The following is a 14,249-nucleotide window of genomic DNA, read 5'->3' as shown; positions in this document are numbered from 1 at the left end:
GTTTTTTGCGCACATAAAGTATTCTCGTCGCTTGATGAACTTAAGGTTGAGCCACTGTAGACACTGGACTATTTTAACAATGTCTTAACTCACTTTTCTAGGAGGAGTGAGACAGCTCTCAGATTTAATCAAAAATATCTTAATTTGTGTTCTGAAGATGAACGAAAGTCTTACAGGGTTGGAAGAACATGAGGGAGAGTAATTGCCGACAGAACTTTCATTTTCGGGTGAACTAACCCTTTCAGTGTGTGAATGACCTGAAGCGCACAGTAAATGTGCTTTTGAAGAGCACTGCATCATCACTGTGTCCTGCATTTAATTACCTGATTTTCCATCAAGAGACTGTCTGGGTTTGTTGAAAGAACTTTCCTCTTATTATTTCTGATGTATTTCTCATCAAGGTGATTTAAATGCATGCAGTGGCACTTAAGATATGCAGAACAACAGGCTATTCACTGAGCTTTGGTTATCTTTGCAGGCTTTTCTTAACAAATATTGAAATATTCTTTCTATTAATGCTCGGCTTTTTTAATTATCTTCATCGGCCGATACGTTTTTCTGTTTGGCTAATGTGTTTTATTTTGAGAACGTTAGTTTCACTCTCACGTTAGTTTACCGTCTCGGTTTAACAGTTCTGTCTAATAAATGAATTAACGGTATACAAAGAAGTGTTTGCCGTTTGCTTTTCTATCATTAGTAAAAGAACTGCAAAAGCTATAATGCTTTCTCATCTGCTGTCAGCATTCAGCAAATAAGCATTTATCTCATTTTACAGTGTTTACAAGGTGCTTGAAGTATTTTTAAAGTATATGATGCAGCTTTTAATCTTCAGGTCAATCATATATTCATGAAAAATTAATCAGTTTGAATAAAGAAAGCAATCCTTTCAATTGTTGAAAAGGATCCAAAAGTTACCGCAGTCACTGCATCTATTTAGTTTATATTTATCTATCCATTTATGTTTTTTAGAGGCTGAAAGATAATAAAGATATTGTTTAATTAGTGAGATCTCTGATTGTAGTTCTTGGAAAAAGTTCAAGTTGTTTTTCATTTTACAGTATCTGAACTACGAACCCTGTTTATTTCCTGTCAGTTCATATCCTTAATTTCTTTATTTGTGAAAAATGCTATAATAGGATTACAGAATCCTCCGTTGCCATCTAAAGTATAAATCAGTTTATTTTACAGTTTTATATTCATTATCAAATTCTTAATTTCTAATTTAGTAAATGTTATGTCATGAATATAAATTTAATTTCAGCAATTATTATGCATGTGTTTTTACTGTTATTATATATTATTATTATATATCGGCGTCGGCCATCAAAAAAATCAATATTGGTTGATCACCATTTTCTATTTCATTCATTGCATAGCATGTATGGATATGTATGCATGTATCAAAATAAAGCCAAAATTGCAATATGAATGCAATTGAATTGAATAAATAGCAGCTCATGATGTTGATGATGATGATCTCGATTCACATGATCTGCATCAGTTTGAGTCGCTTTAACATACATTTGCACATTAAGGCAACTCATTATTATTATAATTTTAGAGCCTTATTGATATATAATCACAATTTTGGCCGAATTGTGCAGCACAGCAAACCTGGATTTTTATTAAATCACATTTTAAATGGCAATTATTATTTTCCGCCCAAATTGTGCCGCAATTAACTTCCTGTTTTTCTTATAATTAACTCGCTAGAGTCAAAGAACCAGTCTTCACTGCAAGACCACCCAGGAAAGATGACTTTCCCCAACGCGGATCACATCTCCAGAGACGCCGGCCCGTTCAAACACCCTCCTCGGAGTGAGGGAAGGTCGCAGAGAAACGACAGGCCTCCACGTTTCCAGAGGGACGGAGACTTCCCTAAACCTACTCCAGCCAACTTTTCCCAGCCACAGAAATGGAGGGATGGCGAGCGAACGGGAAGGGGAGGATCAGAGCGATGGAAGAACGACAGTCAAGATGCTAGAATTGCATCTTCCTCGACGGGGAAGCCCAGGGAACAGCAAGGAAAGGACCATAGTGGGTCAAAGGGCTTCCAGCAGGAACCTCATAATGGTGGATGGAAAGAGCATGATGGGACAGGATGGTCCGAAAGGAAAAACCAATCAAATGGATCCACGGCACCCAAATCCTCAAATCCTGCTGCATCCGGTCCAGATCCTAAAGCCAGATATGAGGCGAACAACAGACGGAAAGGCAAGCCAGAAAGGCCAAACTCGGGCTACTTTGAGCGTTCCCAGGATTCAATGAAAAAAGACTTTTCGCAGGATGTGGGATCAGGCCAGTTCATCAAAGCGACTGGGGTTTCAAACACGCAGATCCCTAATGGTGATTTAGAACACAGACGGACCGGTCCAATCAAACCACAGTCTTCAGGCCCGCCTCAAAAGCAGACCAACACGCATAACTCCGCCCCCAGAAAGAGATCCGGGCCAATCAAAGGTCAGAGAGAGCCAGCGGACGCGAATAATTACGAAAACTGGAAAGCTGGTGACCAGTGTCTCGCACTCTACTGGGAAGACAATAAGGTCAGTGATTATTCTTTTTTTTTTGCATTATTATTATTATTATTATTATTATTATTATTAGTGCTGGACAACTATTAATTATAAGCGATTAATCGCATCCAAAATAAAAGTTTGTGTTTACATAATATATGTGTGTGTACTGTGTATAATTATTTTGTATATATAAATACACACATGCATGCATATATTTAAGAAATATTTGCATGTATATATATTTATACATAATTTATATGATTGATATAAATATTTTATATATAAAAATAAAAAAAATCTTATATATATACATATGCAAATATTTCTTAAATATATGCATGCATGTGTGTATTTATATATACAAAATAATTATACACAGTACACACTGTTATACACAGTACACACTGCTGGGAAACGATTAATCACAGCCAAAATAAAAGTTTGTGTTTACATAATATATGTGTGTGTACTGTGTATAATTATTTTGGCTGTGATTAATCGTTTCCCAGCACTAATTATTATACGCTTTTGTTGCATATTAAATGTTGTGTACTTGTATAACATCTTGCATTTTCGTGACAGTTTTATCGGGCGAGAATCGACGCTGTCCACCCTTCGGGCTCGACGGCTGTGGTCGTGTTCAGCGACTACGGAAACTGCGAAGAAGTTCTGCTTCACAATATCAAACCTCTGCACATGGATGTGTGGGTAAGCATCTGATCACCTGAGACACTTTAAACCCAAAGTAAACTTCGGCCGTCCGGTTTGCGCACACTGTCCACGTGACGTAACTTTCGTCATCGGGACGGTTCAGCCCACATGCAACCCAATTTTTGAGACCGCGTGCGTGTACAACAGCGCATGCGCAAGGTGAATGACGAGACCGAAGCTCCACTAGGTGGCGATATGCACAGTTACGCAGTGCGTTAGTCGAAGAAGAGTGCATAAAGAGTGATGCAAAGCAGCATATCCTCCATTGTTTTGATTCTTGTTCTTGTTATTCCACACTGTTATACTGACCCTAGTTTGAAAACCCCTGTATTAAAGCATTGTGATATTATGCTAATGTAAAACTCACTATTTATGTGAGTTTCAGAACCTTTTCCAAGTTTCATTTCAGTTTGTACGCTGCCTCGGTAGACAGTTCCCTATGTAGGCAGCAAAAAATACAGCAAGTTTTGGAACAGACCTTTTAAATGCTAAAATGTTCATTAAAGACACACGTTCCAAATTCCCAAATTCACATTTTGGCTGTGTTGTATTTATTTAAAGAGCAGTCTTGTTTGCCATGACTGATGCACTAGACTTGCGTTTATTAGTAACATTAGTCACTCATGTCCTGGTAACTTCTTTACAGGATGACGAAGACATTTACTATGAGAATTCCCTTGAATTTCGAAGAGGAGGAGACGGACAACCTCGACGCTCTCGACCGACGCAACAATATTATCAACCGCCCCGTGCAAGAGACTGACACACACTCGCACGCAAATCTTTGCTCATTACTCCTAGGAAAACAAAACAAACAATTAGTGCTCTTTTGGTACAGCAACACACTTAGATCAGGACTAGAACAGGTTTACGGCTCTTGCTCTTCTGCTAATAGGCACTTCTAGCATTGTGTAGATTCTGTAGAACGGTATAAATGCAACATGATGTTCTCTCCCTATGCAGGTAATTATCATTATCATCTCGTTATCCACAAGTAAACAACCCTAATTGGGGGAGAAAAAAAAGACATGTGGTTTGTAGTACCTATTCAGAAGCATCAATATTAACAGCTATATAGGAAATGCTAATAGAGTGAATCTCAGAATATTTCATCCTACAATAAAAAATAATATTTTGCATTGTGATTTTTTTTTTTTTTTGCATGGAAAATAAGCTCTTTCAGTTCTTTTTCCTGTTATAAAAAAGTAAACAAAAAAATTTCTAACTGTCTTTAGTTTGATTTTGATGACTAAAAATGACTAATTAGAATCAATGAAAACTCGACTCAAAAGTTGAATACGTTTCGGTGTGTGCATAATCTTCATGAAAATGTCACAATGCAAAAAAGTCTTAATTATCCTTCAATAGACTTCATTTTCTTTATGCAAAATGTATAATAAAAAAATACGAATGTATGGAAGCTTGTTCCCGCTCTTTTTATCTCACAATTCTGACTTTTTATCTCAGAATTGTGTGTTATAAAGTCAGAATTGTGAGATATATACATGCTATTCTGAGAAAAAAAAGAATAGAATTGGACTTTATGACTCGCAAGTTTATATCTCAGAATTCTGAGAAAAGATTTTCTGAGATTTATCTCACAATTGTGAGTTTTATAAAGTCTCACTTATCTTTTAAAATGTTTTATTCTGTGGCGGACACGAGCTTCCATAGGAATGTGACCTGGACTTGAGCTGTCGTGAGATTCACTCAATGAGCATTGGCAAAATGAAATGATGCACCGTCTGTAACGGTATTGCAACGGCGAGGTATTTACTGCGCTCGATATGCACTACTTCACGCGAGTTAAAAGGAAACAACTAATCCGTAACTGATGCATTTGTGTTTGGTCTCAAAGATGTTTTTTTTTAACTCTAAGACTGATCTGATCTCTGATGAGATTAAAGAACATATCTGACTCTGTCTCGCATGGGAGACGGATCTGTAAGGGCTTGCAGAACATGTGTGATGAATGCTGGACTGTGAACCTTGCCATGCAAACGGCTGCTGTACACGGTGACTCTTTGTAAAGGACTTGATATTAATAATTATAAAAGCGCTACACTCTTTTGTTCAAAGCTCAGTGCGTCATTTGTTTTTGTTTTCTTTTGTTTCTGATTTGTTTAAAGCTGCTGTGTGTAAAAACAGAACGACATGTGTGTGTATGAGAATCATTCCTAAATTAATTTGTTGTGCCACATTCAGTTCATTGGGACAATTTACGTATGCATTGCTGTACATATGATCTCAATGAACCTTAAATAGACTTTTATTTTATTTATTTAAGACATTTTCTTTATTTAAAACTTTTGATTTTAACTTTTTGATTTGATTTTGAACTTTTTGAACCATTTGATTTTGGGGTGAAATGTATGGAATCTTTGATTCTGCCACATAATTAAAAATAAAAAAGGTAATTGCGAGTTTTTAATCTCACAATTCTGACTTTTTTTTTCTCTCAATTGCGAGTTATAAAGTCAGAATTGCATGATAAAAAGTCGCAATTATCCTTTAAAATGTTTTATTCTGTGGCGGAAACGAGCTTCCATCGAAATGTGACCTGGATTTGATCAGGGGCCATTTAAACAACTCCTTTTCAACTAAAAACAGAAAACTTTTTATGTTTTTTGGCTGTTCATTTACATGACAATGGCGTTTTGGGGGCCTAAAAAACGTAAACTTTAGGAAACCGGTTTCAAAGTGCAAGTTTTTGAAAACGATACCGTTATCGTCTCCGAGTGAACTACACAAATGCAAATCTGTGAAAATGGTGACGTCGTGCACATGAGTGTTACGTGTTCAGATAGACGCGTAGTGTTTCTTTACGAAGAACATCGCCATCTACTGGCCTGACAGCAGAATACAGCGTTTACACGGATCTTTGCGAACCGGATCGTTTCGACAACATTGTCGTCTGAAAAACGCAAAGAACAAACTTTTCCGTTTTAAAAGCATCGTTGTCGTGTAAACGAACCCTGAGATTCGCTTGCTCATCATTTACTTTGCATGTTAAACTGGAATTTGAGAACGTTTTTAGCATTGAAAATGTGTATGCATCAGCTTTAAAGGGACGGTTCAACCTAAAATGAAAATTCTGTCATCATGTATTCACCAAATCTGTATGACTCTCATTCTTCTGCAAAACACCGTAATATTTCAACTGGTTTTGTCCATACAATGAAAGTCATTTTGGACCCCATTGACTTTGAATGGATAAAACACTGAGACAAAAAATGTAAATAACTTTGTTTGTTGTCCACAGAAGAAAGTAAGTCACCGTAATATTTCAACTGGTTTTGTCGTCATTTTGGACCCCATTGACTTTCATTGATTGGACAAAACACATTTTTTTTTTAAATAACTTTGTTTGTTGTCCACAGAAGAAAGTAAGTCACCATAATATATTTACTGGTTTTGTTGTCATTTTGGACCCCATTGACTTTCATTGATTGGACAAAACACAGACAAATTTTGAAATAACTTAAGACAGAAGAAAGGAAGTCTCACAGATTTGGGGGAACTGTATTTTTTGTGTGAACGATCCGTTGAAGCATATGAAACCGTAAACACCTGAAACTTAATCAAACATTCGGTCTGACAAGCTGCTGTTTGCACACAATTCGGACACCGAACAGTAGCTTCTAGTTAATATTTAGCAGGGTTTAAATGTGCCGTCTGCCATCTGTCGCTCACCTATTTTGAAGTGTTTTCTGTGTTATTTCATAGGACAGACAGGACAGGAGTAGCTCAGAGTTAAAGCACTGAAGCTTCGTGAGGACTGAAGTCAGTGAGATTGCGTCTCGTGTCTTCCCTTATCAGCAAACATCGGACCGGTGTGCCATCCCTCCAGCTTCATTTGTTGTAGCCAGTGAAGCGAACACACAGTAAGTCGATAGCATCCGCCAGAACCCGAGATCTCTGCGGTGGGCCGATATCATTTTTCACATTACAAAAGACACTATGAACAACATCTCATCCGTAGCCAAAGACTCGCTCAGAATAACAACACCAAAACATTCGGATCTTATCCAGAATCCTGGAAAAAGGACTCAGAAATGTCATTGCTTAAGAAAAATGGATGTGTGTTTGTTATTGTGTGTGGCGTTGAGGTCGGGGAGGGATTTATCGAATGCATGTCGAAGCTCTGCATTTGCATATATAAATAATTCATAGCATGTGATGTGGAGACCATCTCTGAATAGCTGCGCTTGTACTTCTACATTTTACTGATTAGTGCCGACAAATTAGGTTAGATGTGTGATGAGAAACTGGCCTAGAAAACACAAACTAAAGAACTAGCACAACTTGTGTTGCCTACATAATTATAGGCGGTCAGAATGGAAATGTTTAAATTCCTCAATAGCACTCGCTGTTTTGTAATATGACACAAGATGACAGCCGAGTTTTTAGACTCGTCTTAAGTAAATTCATTAAGTTTTCCTTTCAATGTGGGAAAAGTTGGGTTGTGGGTGTGCGACGTCACGCAAACATTGCAACTGTTCATTATAAACATTGGGGTTTTAGCAAAAGAAATGCATCAGTGCATCAAAACAGGGTAAATGATCCGGGTGATTCCTACTAGACTTCTTTGTTGACATTCAAACACTGTCAAACTTGTGTTACCATTTTGTTTCCTTGTGCATCATTGATGGGGCGCAGCAGTTTCTGACTCGGAAACTATGGTTGGTTTACACCACTGTTCAATTGTTTGTCTTTTGGAGTTACATTTGGGTTTGTTTTTTTACTTTTGTACCATTGGAATGGTAGAAAACTTGGTAAAGGTTTTGAAAATGGTCTTCAAAACAAAGTCTTGTGCTCCTCGGGGTCAAAAACGCTTGGTTCTGCATTCAAACTAAATCTTACCGAAAGCAATTTTTTTGATATATCAATCTTCGATTTATGGTTTTTGATTAAGGGTTAAACATGTTTTGGAAAATTTATATTTCAAATAAAAATTGTAAATAGTATTCAGCAATAATTTGCCAAGTGTCGTCTTTAAAAAGATGCCGAAATGAAGTCAAGATTTATGAGAGTTTAAGTTAGAAATGTCATTTTCAAGTCAAAAAAGTTGTTAAATTGATTATAAATACTGGATATATGTAATTTAGTACCATAAAATCCCCTAAAAAATATGAAATAAAAATATAATAAGTTGAAATATGTCATGCGAGGAGCACCGATGGGTTAAAACATAAATACATACTTTTATTCAGCAAGGATGCATTAAATTGATCAAAAGTGACATTTATAATTCTACAAAAGATTTCTAATTCAAATAAATGCTGTTCTTTAACATTGACAATCATCATCATATTAGACTGATTTCTAAAGGGTCATGTGACACCTGAAATTACAATATATTCACAGAGAAAATTGTCACTGTTTCTACTGTATTTGTGCTGTGATGTAATCCACTTTCACATTTCAACACTGTATTGGCCAATCAGCATCACTCATTTATTTCTCATCTGATTATGTGAATGATTCATCGTGTTTCTTTTAAATTAAAGCTAAAAAACTGCAAGTTTCATGCAAACATATTCACATTTGCCATGTTTCTGGTCACTGAGGTTTGGAAATATGAAACTGTGAAAGTATTCCTCGAGTTAATAAGTCAGTGACACAAATCCTTTGACTTCTGCTCTCTGCGCTCGCTTAAAGAGACAGAACCTATTTTAATGATGTAGAAAGTCAAAGTACAGGGGCTCTAATTCACTCAGACTGAACTGTAGTTTGTTAAACATGACTCTGAACACGAGGCGAGACTCAGACTTTAAGTAGGCTACTAGTTCTCAGTTATTTTCAGACCCAGTTTCTTAAAAGAATTAAAACATCAACATGTTAATGGGATTACGGAGTTTAAACCGAGCGACGGCTGAAAGAAACCGTTTCTCTTTCTCCTCACATTGTCAGACCTGTATGCTATATTTCCCTACATGCACTGCATTAATGATATACGGTTTTATAGGGGAACGTCCGACTGTATTGCAGCAGAAAAAGAGGCGAGATGAAATCAATGGATGAGATTCATGCAGCAACACTGACCCAATTTACCAGGAAATCGGTTCAGATTCATTTATAAAGCTCAAATCTGAGGTCTAATAAAGTGCTTTAGTTTAACATAAGCTTAGAATAGAGTAATAATGGCAATTTAAGCGGTTAGAGGTCAAAGTAAAAGGTTGAACTCGATTGACACTCCCAAATCATTGTTATGTCTGGAATGGCATCCGACCGTACTGCTTTTTTCAGTTTTTTTATGCATGCATATTGTGCACGACATTTCTTTAGTTTTTTTGCATGCATATTGTGCTCAACATTTCTTTTGTTATTTTGCATGCATATTGTGCACGACATTTCTTTAGTTTTTTTGCATGCATATTGTGCTCAACATTTCTTTTGTTATTTTGCATGCATGCACAAAGTACCTGGATGACTCCACAGTTTTGTGCTTTATGCAACATTATCTCCATTTCTTATTTGCCAAATGAACCGAATGTCAACCATAATCTTTCTTGTATCATTATTTGGTGAGACTGTCAAAAGTTGAGACATTTTTGCACCAAAATGCACATGATTAAACATAATAAGGTCATGTGACACATTCATAATTGCATGCAGTTTTCCATACACAGGTCTGGAGAGCTTGACCTTCGTTCCCTCTGATAATCAATGCATGTTCAACACGTCATCATTTCAACGTTACATTCAGTCATGATAATCTCTTTGCAGCTTTATAATATTGAGCTGTAATATTCTAAAATAATATTGAGCTGTAATATCACATTTGTCCTGATGTAACTCTCGAGGTACGTGCCGTTTCTCCACACTCAACGCTTGTTCTGTTCCTCCTGAGACAAAGATCCAGGAATCCAAGGAACCAAAGTCACTGATCTCAGGATGAACTCATCATTTCTCATCACGTTTTGTGTGTCAAATATTTGTTTTTGTTTCCATTTCATCGCGGATCTTCTAGGAGAGACAATTGAGACGAGGTTGGTACTTCATTTAGACATCTAATGAATATTACTCTGTAGTATTACTGGAATATTATATGCCAGTAATTCGTTTTAACTTCTTTTGTCATGATGGAGTTACAAAAAATCCATTCACGCACAATGTGTTTTATTTATTTATTTATGTACTTAATTGATTATTTCATTAGGGAGAACTTGAGGGGAAAATATGCTATATAATATATACGTTTTCAAAGAAACAATTTTCACAATGTTGGTACTTCATTTAAACATCTAATGGTTCATATTGCTTTTTTTTTTTTTTTTTTTGTATTACTGGCTTTATACTGAGATGTAATTATTTATTTATTTTAATTATTATAATTAATTAATGCTAAATTTGTATGGGAAAAAAAAAAGTGATGGTCCCAAAATCAAGTTTACATTTTTTTAATGCATTTTATTTTATTTCAGGTTTTAGAAGAAATTGTTTAGACAATGTTGGTGCTTAATTTAATCATCTAATGATTATTATTATTTGGTATTACAGACTTCATACTGAAATGTATTTATTTTTCATTTATTACTATGCATTGCAGAAAGGAGAATTTGAGTGAAAAACGTTAAAATTTATGTGAAAAAAACGTAACTACTTATAAAATAAAAAAGTTATTTTATAAGAAGTAGTTTCTTCATGTAAACATCACGTCTCTCCTGAGCCACGAAAGAGCAACATCAGGTCAATAATAGTGATTTTCCTCTCTTCACTTGTGTCTCTTAACCTAACATCTCTCTCTCTCTCTCTTTATGAGGGCTTTCTTTCTTTGACGCTGTTGTTCTCATGCCGTTTTCTCTTTCATTTCTGCAGTCTGGAACCCGATAAGCGGCGTGAACAGAAAGAGGAATGCTCTCCTGGTCTGGACTGGAGACTCAGTGTTACATGAACCCTGTGATATAGGCTTCACATGCATGCTTTATGTGCCGCTCTCCCGGGACCACCTCTCAACAGAGGAGCATTGTGGGACAGGAGTGCAAAGGACACACACACAATAGATTTGTTAGTCTCAGGTTTAGTTTATGAGTCTGGGAGCGCTTGGGTCGAGGTGAGCGTGTTTCATCCAGTCGAGCGGAGCTGTATAGATGGAGACTGATATGGCTCTCTTAATTCATCTTAAACTAGCGGCCCCACACCAAGAGCATTGTGGCTCCTGATGTGTTCATTTACACAGCTGAAGACATGCTCGCGCTTCATTACGGCCCTTACAATGAAACTAATGGAGCAACTTCTAATGCTTTAGTTTGAGTTCAGATTTTGGAGTGTGAAACATGTCTGGATCATATTTCACGCCAAATTCAAAAGATAAACAGATTCTATCAAGCCTGGTTTAAGGACTATTATTTCCCCTTAATTAAGCGCATTCTTATTACTTACTATCATTTTTCTTTACTATAATCAAATTATAATAATAAAAAGTATGCCGGTATTTTTTTTTCTTTGCAAATAAATGTAATTATACAAAATAAATCTGTGCATACTTAAGTAATAAAATATAATTTATTTTAGATGATTTGTTTATTTTGCATTGCAGTACTGATGTGCATTTGTGCATAAAAACATTTTTTTCCCAAAAATAGGATTATTTTATTTTACGACCCGGGGAATGTTCTCGCAAGATTCATCATTTTAGGGCAAAGTCAACTTTTTACACATTCGGTTAGACAGTAATACCATGTTATCTCTGGTCGATTTGTCAGAAACTGAGATGAGGAAAGTTAATGTTCTACAGGTCGGGCGTCTGTTTGTGTTCGACCTCGATGATCTTTTCAACTCATTGCACATCTTGACCTGCAGTTGTACAAGTTTACAAGGTTTCTACGGTCTGCGGTTAAAACCTTCCTTTAATGCAAGCCAGAAGTTTTCCCAGTTCTCCTAAGTGTGCAGTTTCTGTGCTGAACGACTGCAAAGACGTCTAGATTTAGTGTGACTGTGCAGGATGATCACGCTTTAACTTTGTAATTTTATCTTCGTATGTGATCCTTCAACTTCTGGATGATGTGCCGGTGTGGTTTGCATTACCAGTGTGTTTTGCCTGTTAAAGTAGACCAACGAAAATACTCATATTCTTCTGTCTCTGCCAACGCAGGATTTGCATATTGGCTGGTGGACGAGGAATGCCGGTGACGAACACCAAAACCAGTTTTGCACATCGACCCACAACAATGACACTGGATTAAAAACGGCATTTGTAAACTCCGAGGTGTGTTGAAACCACACGAGCTGCCAAGTTTCTGAATGAATGATGTTCACATTGAGGGCTGTGAAGTGTACTTCATTACTAAAGTATCATTGTGTATTATTATAACTGAATGCTTGTACATTTACTCATTACATGTTGATGGAAATAATGAGTTTTGAATTCCCAAAATTATATTTCACTAATCACTTTTTTTTTTTTTTGTACTCTTCCACAAGTTGTGCTTAACTTTTAGTGCCAATGAAATCCATTTGAGTGTAAAATGCGACGGTTGTTTGTCTCTGAGAAGAAAAGACTCGTTCTTCACGCAACACAATCTCTGACAGCACTTTATCATGAAACTCCACTCAGTCTGGCAAGAGCTCAACAGGTTTGAGAAAACTGAATACGTTACTTTAATGTGGAAATCAGGAGGAAAAAGCTTTTGGTAACACTTTATAATCAGTTTCTGTTTGTTAAAGGGATGTTTCGGAGTAAAATCAACCTAGGGTCCTTTGCACCATGACCTCGAGCCAAACACCCCCCCCAGAAGACTTTTTCCCTTGGTTGAACATTATTAAAGTTAGAGTTTATTTAGAGATATCAGCCGGATGGTTTAGTGCAGGTGCTAATGGATCCAAGGCTGTATCTGGTAAATAACCCCACTAATAACGCCCAGAATGGACCAAACTTCTACAGTCGTACAAATAGGTTCTGTACTCATAAAACGAGGCATTGGAAAGTTTGTAAGTACATCAGGAGTTTATTTAAATAACACTTGCCTGACGGCTAATGCTACCGCTAACCTGATGCTAAGCGATGCATAAGGATGTAGTGTAACGACGCCCAGTTCCAGGAATGCACTAATATTTTGTTGGTAGCACCAGATTATAACAATTATTAGTTAACACTAAGTTGTCAACACTTCGGAAAAAATAATAATTCGCTGTTACACTCCATCCTTATAATCGCTTTCTGCCAGGACTTTTACATGCTTTTCTCAAACCACTGAAGTGACGTCGACGTCCGGGTTAGCGGTAGCATTAGCCGTCAGGCAAGTGTTATTTAAATAAACTCCTGATGAACTTTCCAATGCCTCGTTTTATGAGTACAGAACCTATTTGTGCTACGGTAGAAGTTTGGTCCATTCTGGGCGTTATTAGTGCGGTAATTTACCAGATAAACCTTGGATCCATTAGCGCCTGCACTAAGCCATCCGGCTGATATCTCTAAATAAGCTCTAACTTTAATAATGTTCAACCAAGGGAAAAAGGCTTCTGGGGGGGGGGTTTGGCTTGAGGTCATGGTGCAAAGGACCCTAGGTTGATTTTACTCCGAACCATCCCAAAGGTACGCTATGTTTGGCCCTCTAGTGGTTAAAAAACAAAACTGCATGGATTTAGTGGAGGAACATTGTTTTGGTTGTGCTTCGGCTCGGTGCGGATGAATATGATTGTCCTTCTGCTTATAAAACATTCACTACTATTGTAAAATACAACACACAAAACACATCTAAAGCGGGAAAGAGCTTTAAGATTGACTGTACAACTAAATCTGAGGTGTATTTTTACAGACTTGCGAAAGCATCAGGACAGAGAAGCAAACGATCACTGCGATTCACAGAAACAACTGGATCCAGGCAGAGATAGCTGGATTTACAGTTATTACTGTGTTAATACACTGAATTTAGGGGTAAAATCAAACCCTATAAATTATATTGACAACTCAATTAAATATTTACCATCGTATATTCTGCATAATTGGATGTTTTTAAATAAACGCTGACAAAAAACTATACAAGTTTTAGGGCTGGACGATATGACAATATTTAT

At 36.7% G+C, this 14,249-nt stretch overlaps 1 protein-coding gene across 2 annotated transcripts in view; it reads left to right on the top strand.

The window, feature by feature from the left end:
• The window catches only part of tdrd3 (tudor domain containing 3), a 28,006-nt gene extending 20,943 nt beyond the window's left edge, over nucleotides 1-7,063 (top strand). The window contains exons 11-13 of one of the 2 annotated variants that reach the window (XM_079857811.1): nucleotides 1,714-2,546; nucleotides 3,102-3,227; nucleotides 6,957-7,063. In XM_079857811.1, coding sequence (XP_079713937.1) covers nucleotides 1,714-2,546; nucleotides 3,102-3,227; nucleotides 6,957-6,995 — 998 coding nt within the window. In that variant the 3' untranslated portion in view covers nucleotides 6,996-7,063. Of the gene's footprint in view, nucleotides 1-1,713; nucleotides 2,547-3,101; nucleotides 3,228-3,876; nucleotides 5,683-6,956 lie in introns of those variants that run through there. The other variant, XM_079857810.1, reaches the window with a different exon arrangement.
• The last annotated feature ends 7,186 nt before the right edge of the window (nucleotides 7,064-14,249 follow it).

This window comes from Squalius cephalus (genome assembly GCF_949319135.1).
Source record: "Squalius cephalus genome assembly, chromosome: 22".
NCBI classification, from domain to species: domain Eukaryota; kingdom Metazoa; phylum Chordata; class Actinopteri; order Cypriniformes; family Leuciscidae; genus Squalius; species Squalius cephalus.
This window is presented reverse-complemented; position numbering and strand designations above follow the sequence as displayed.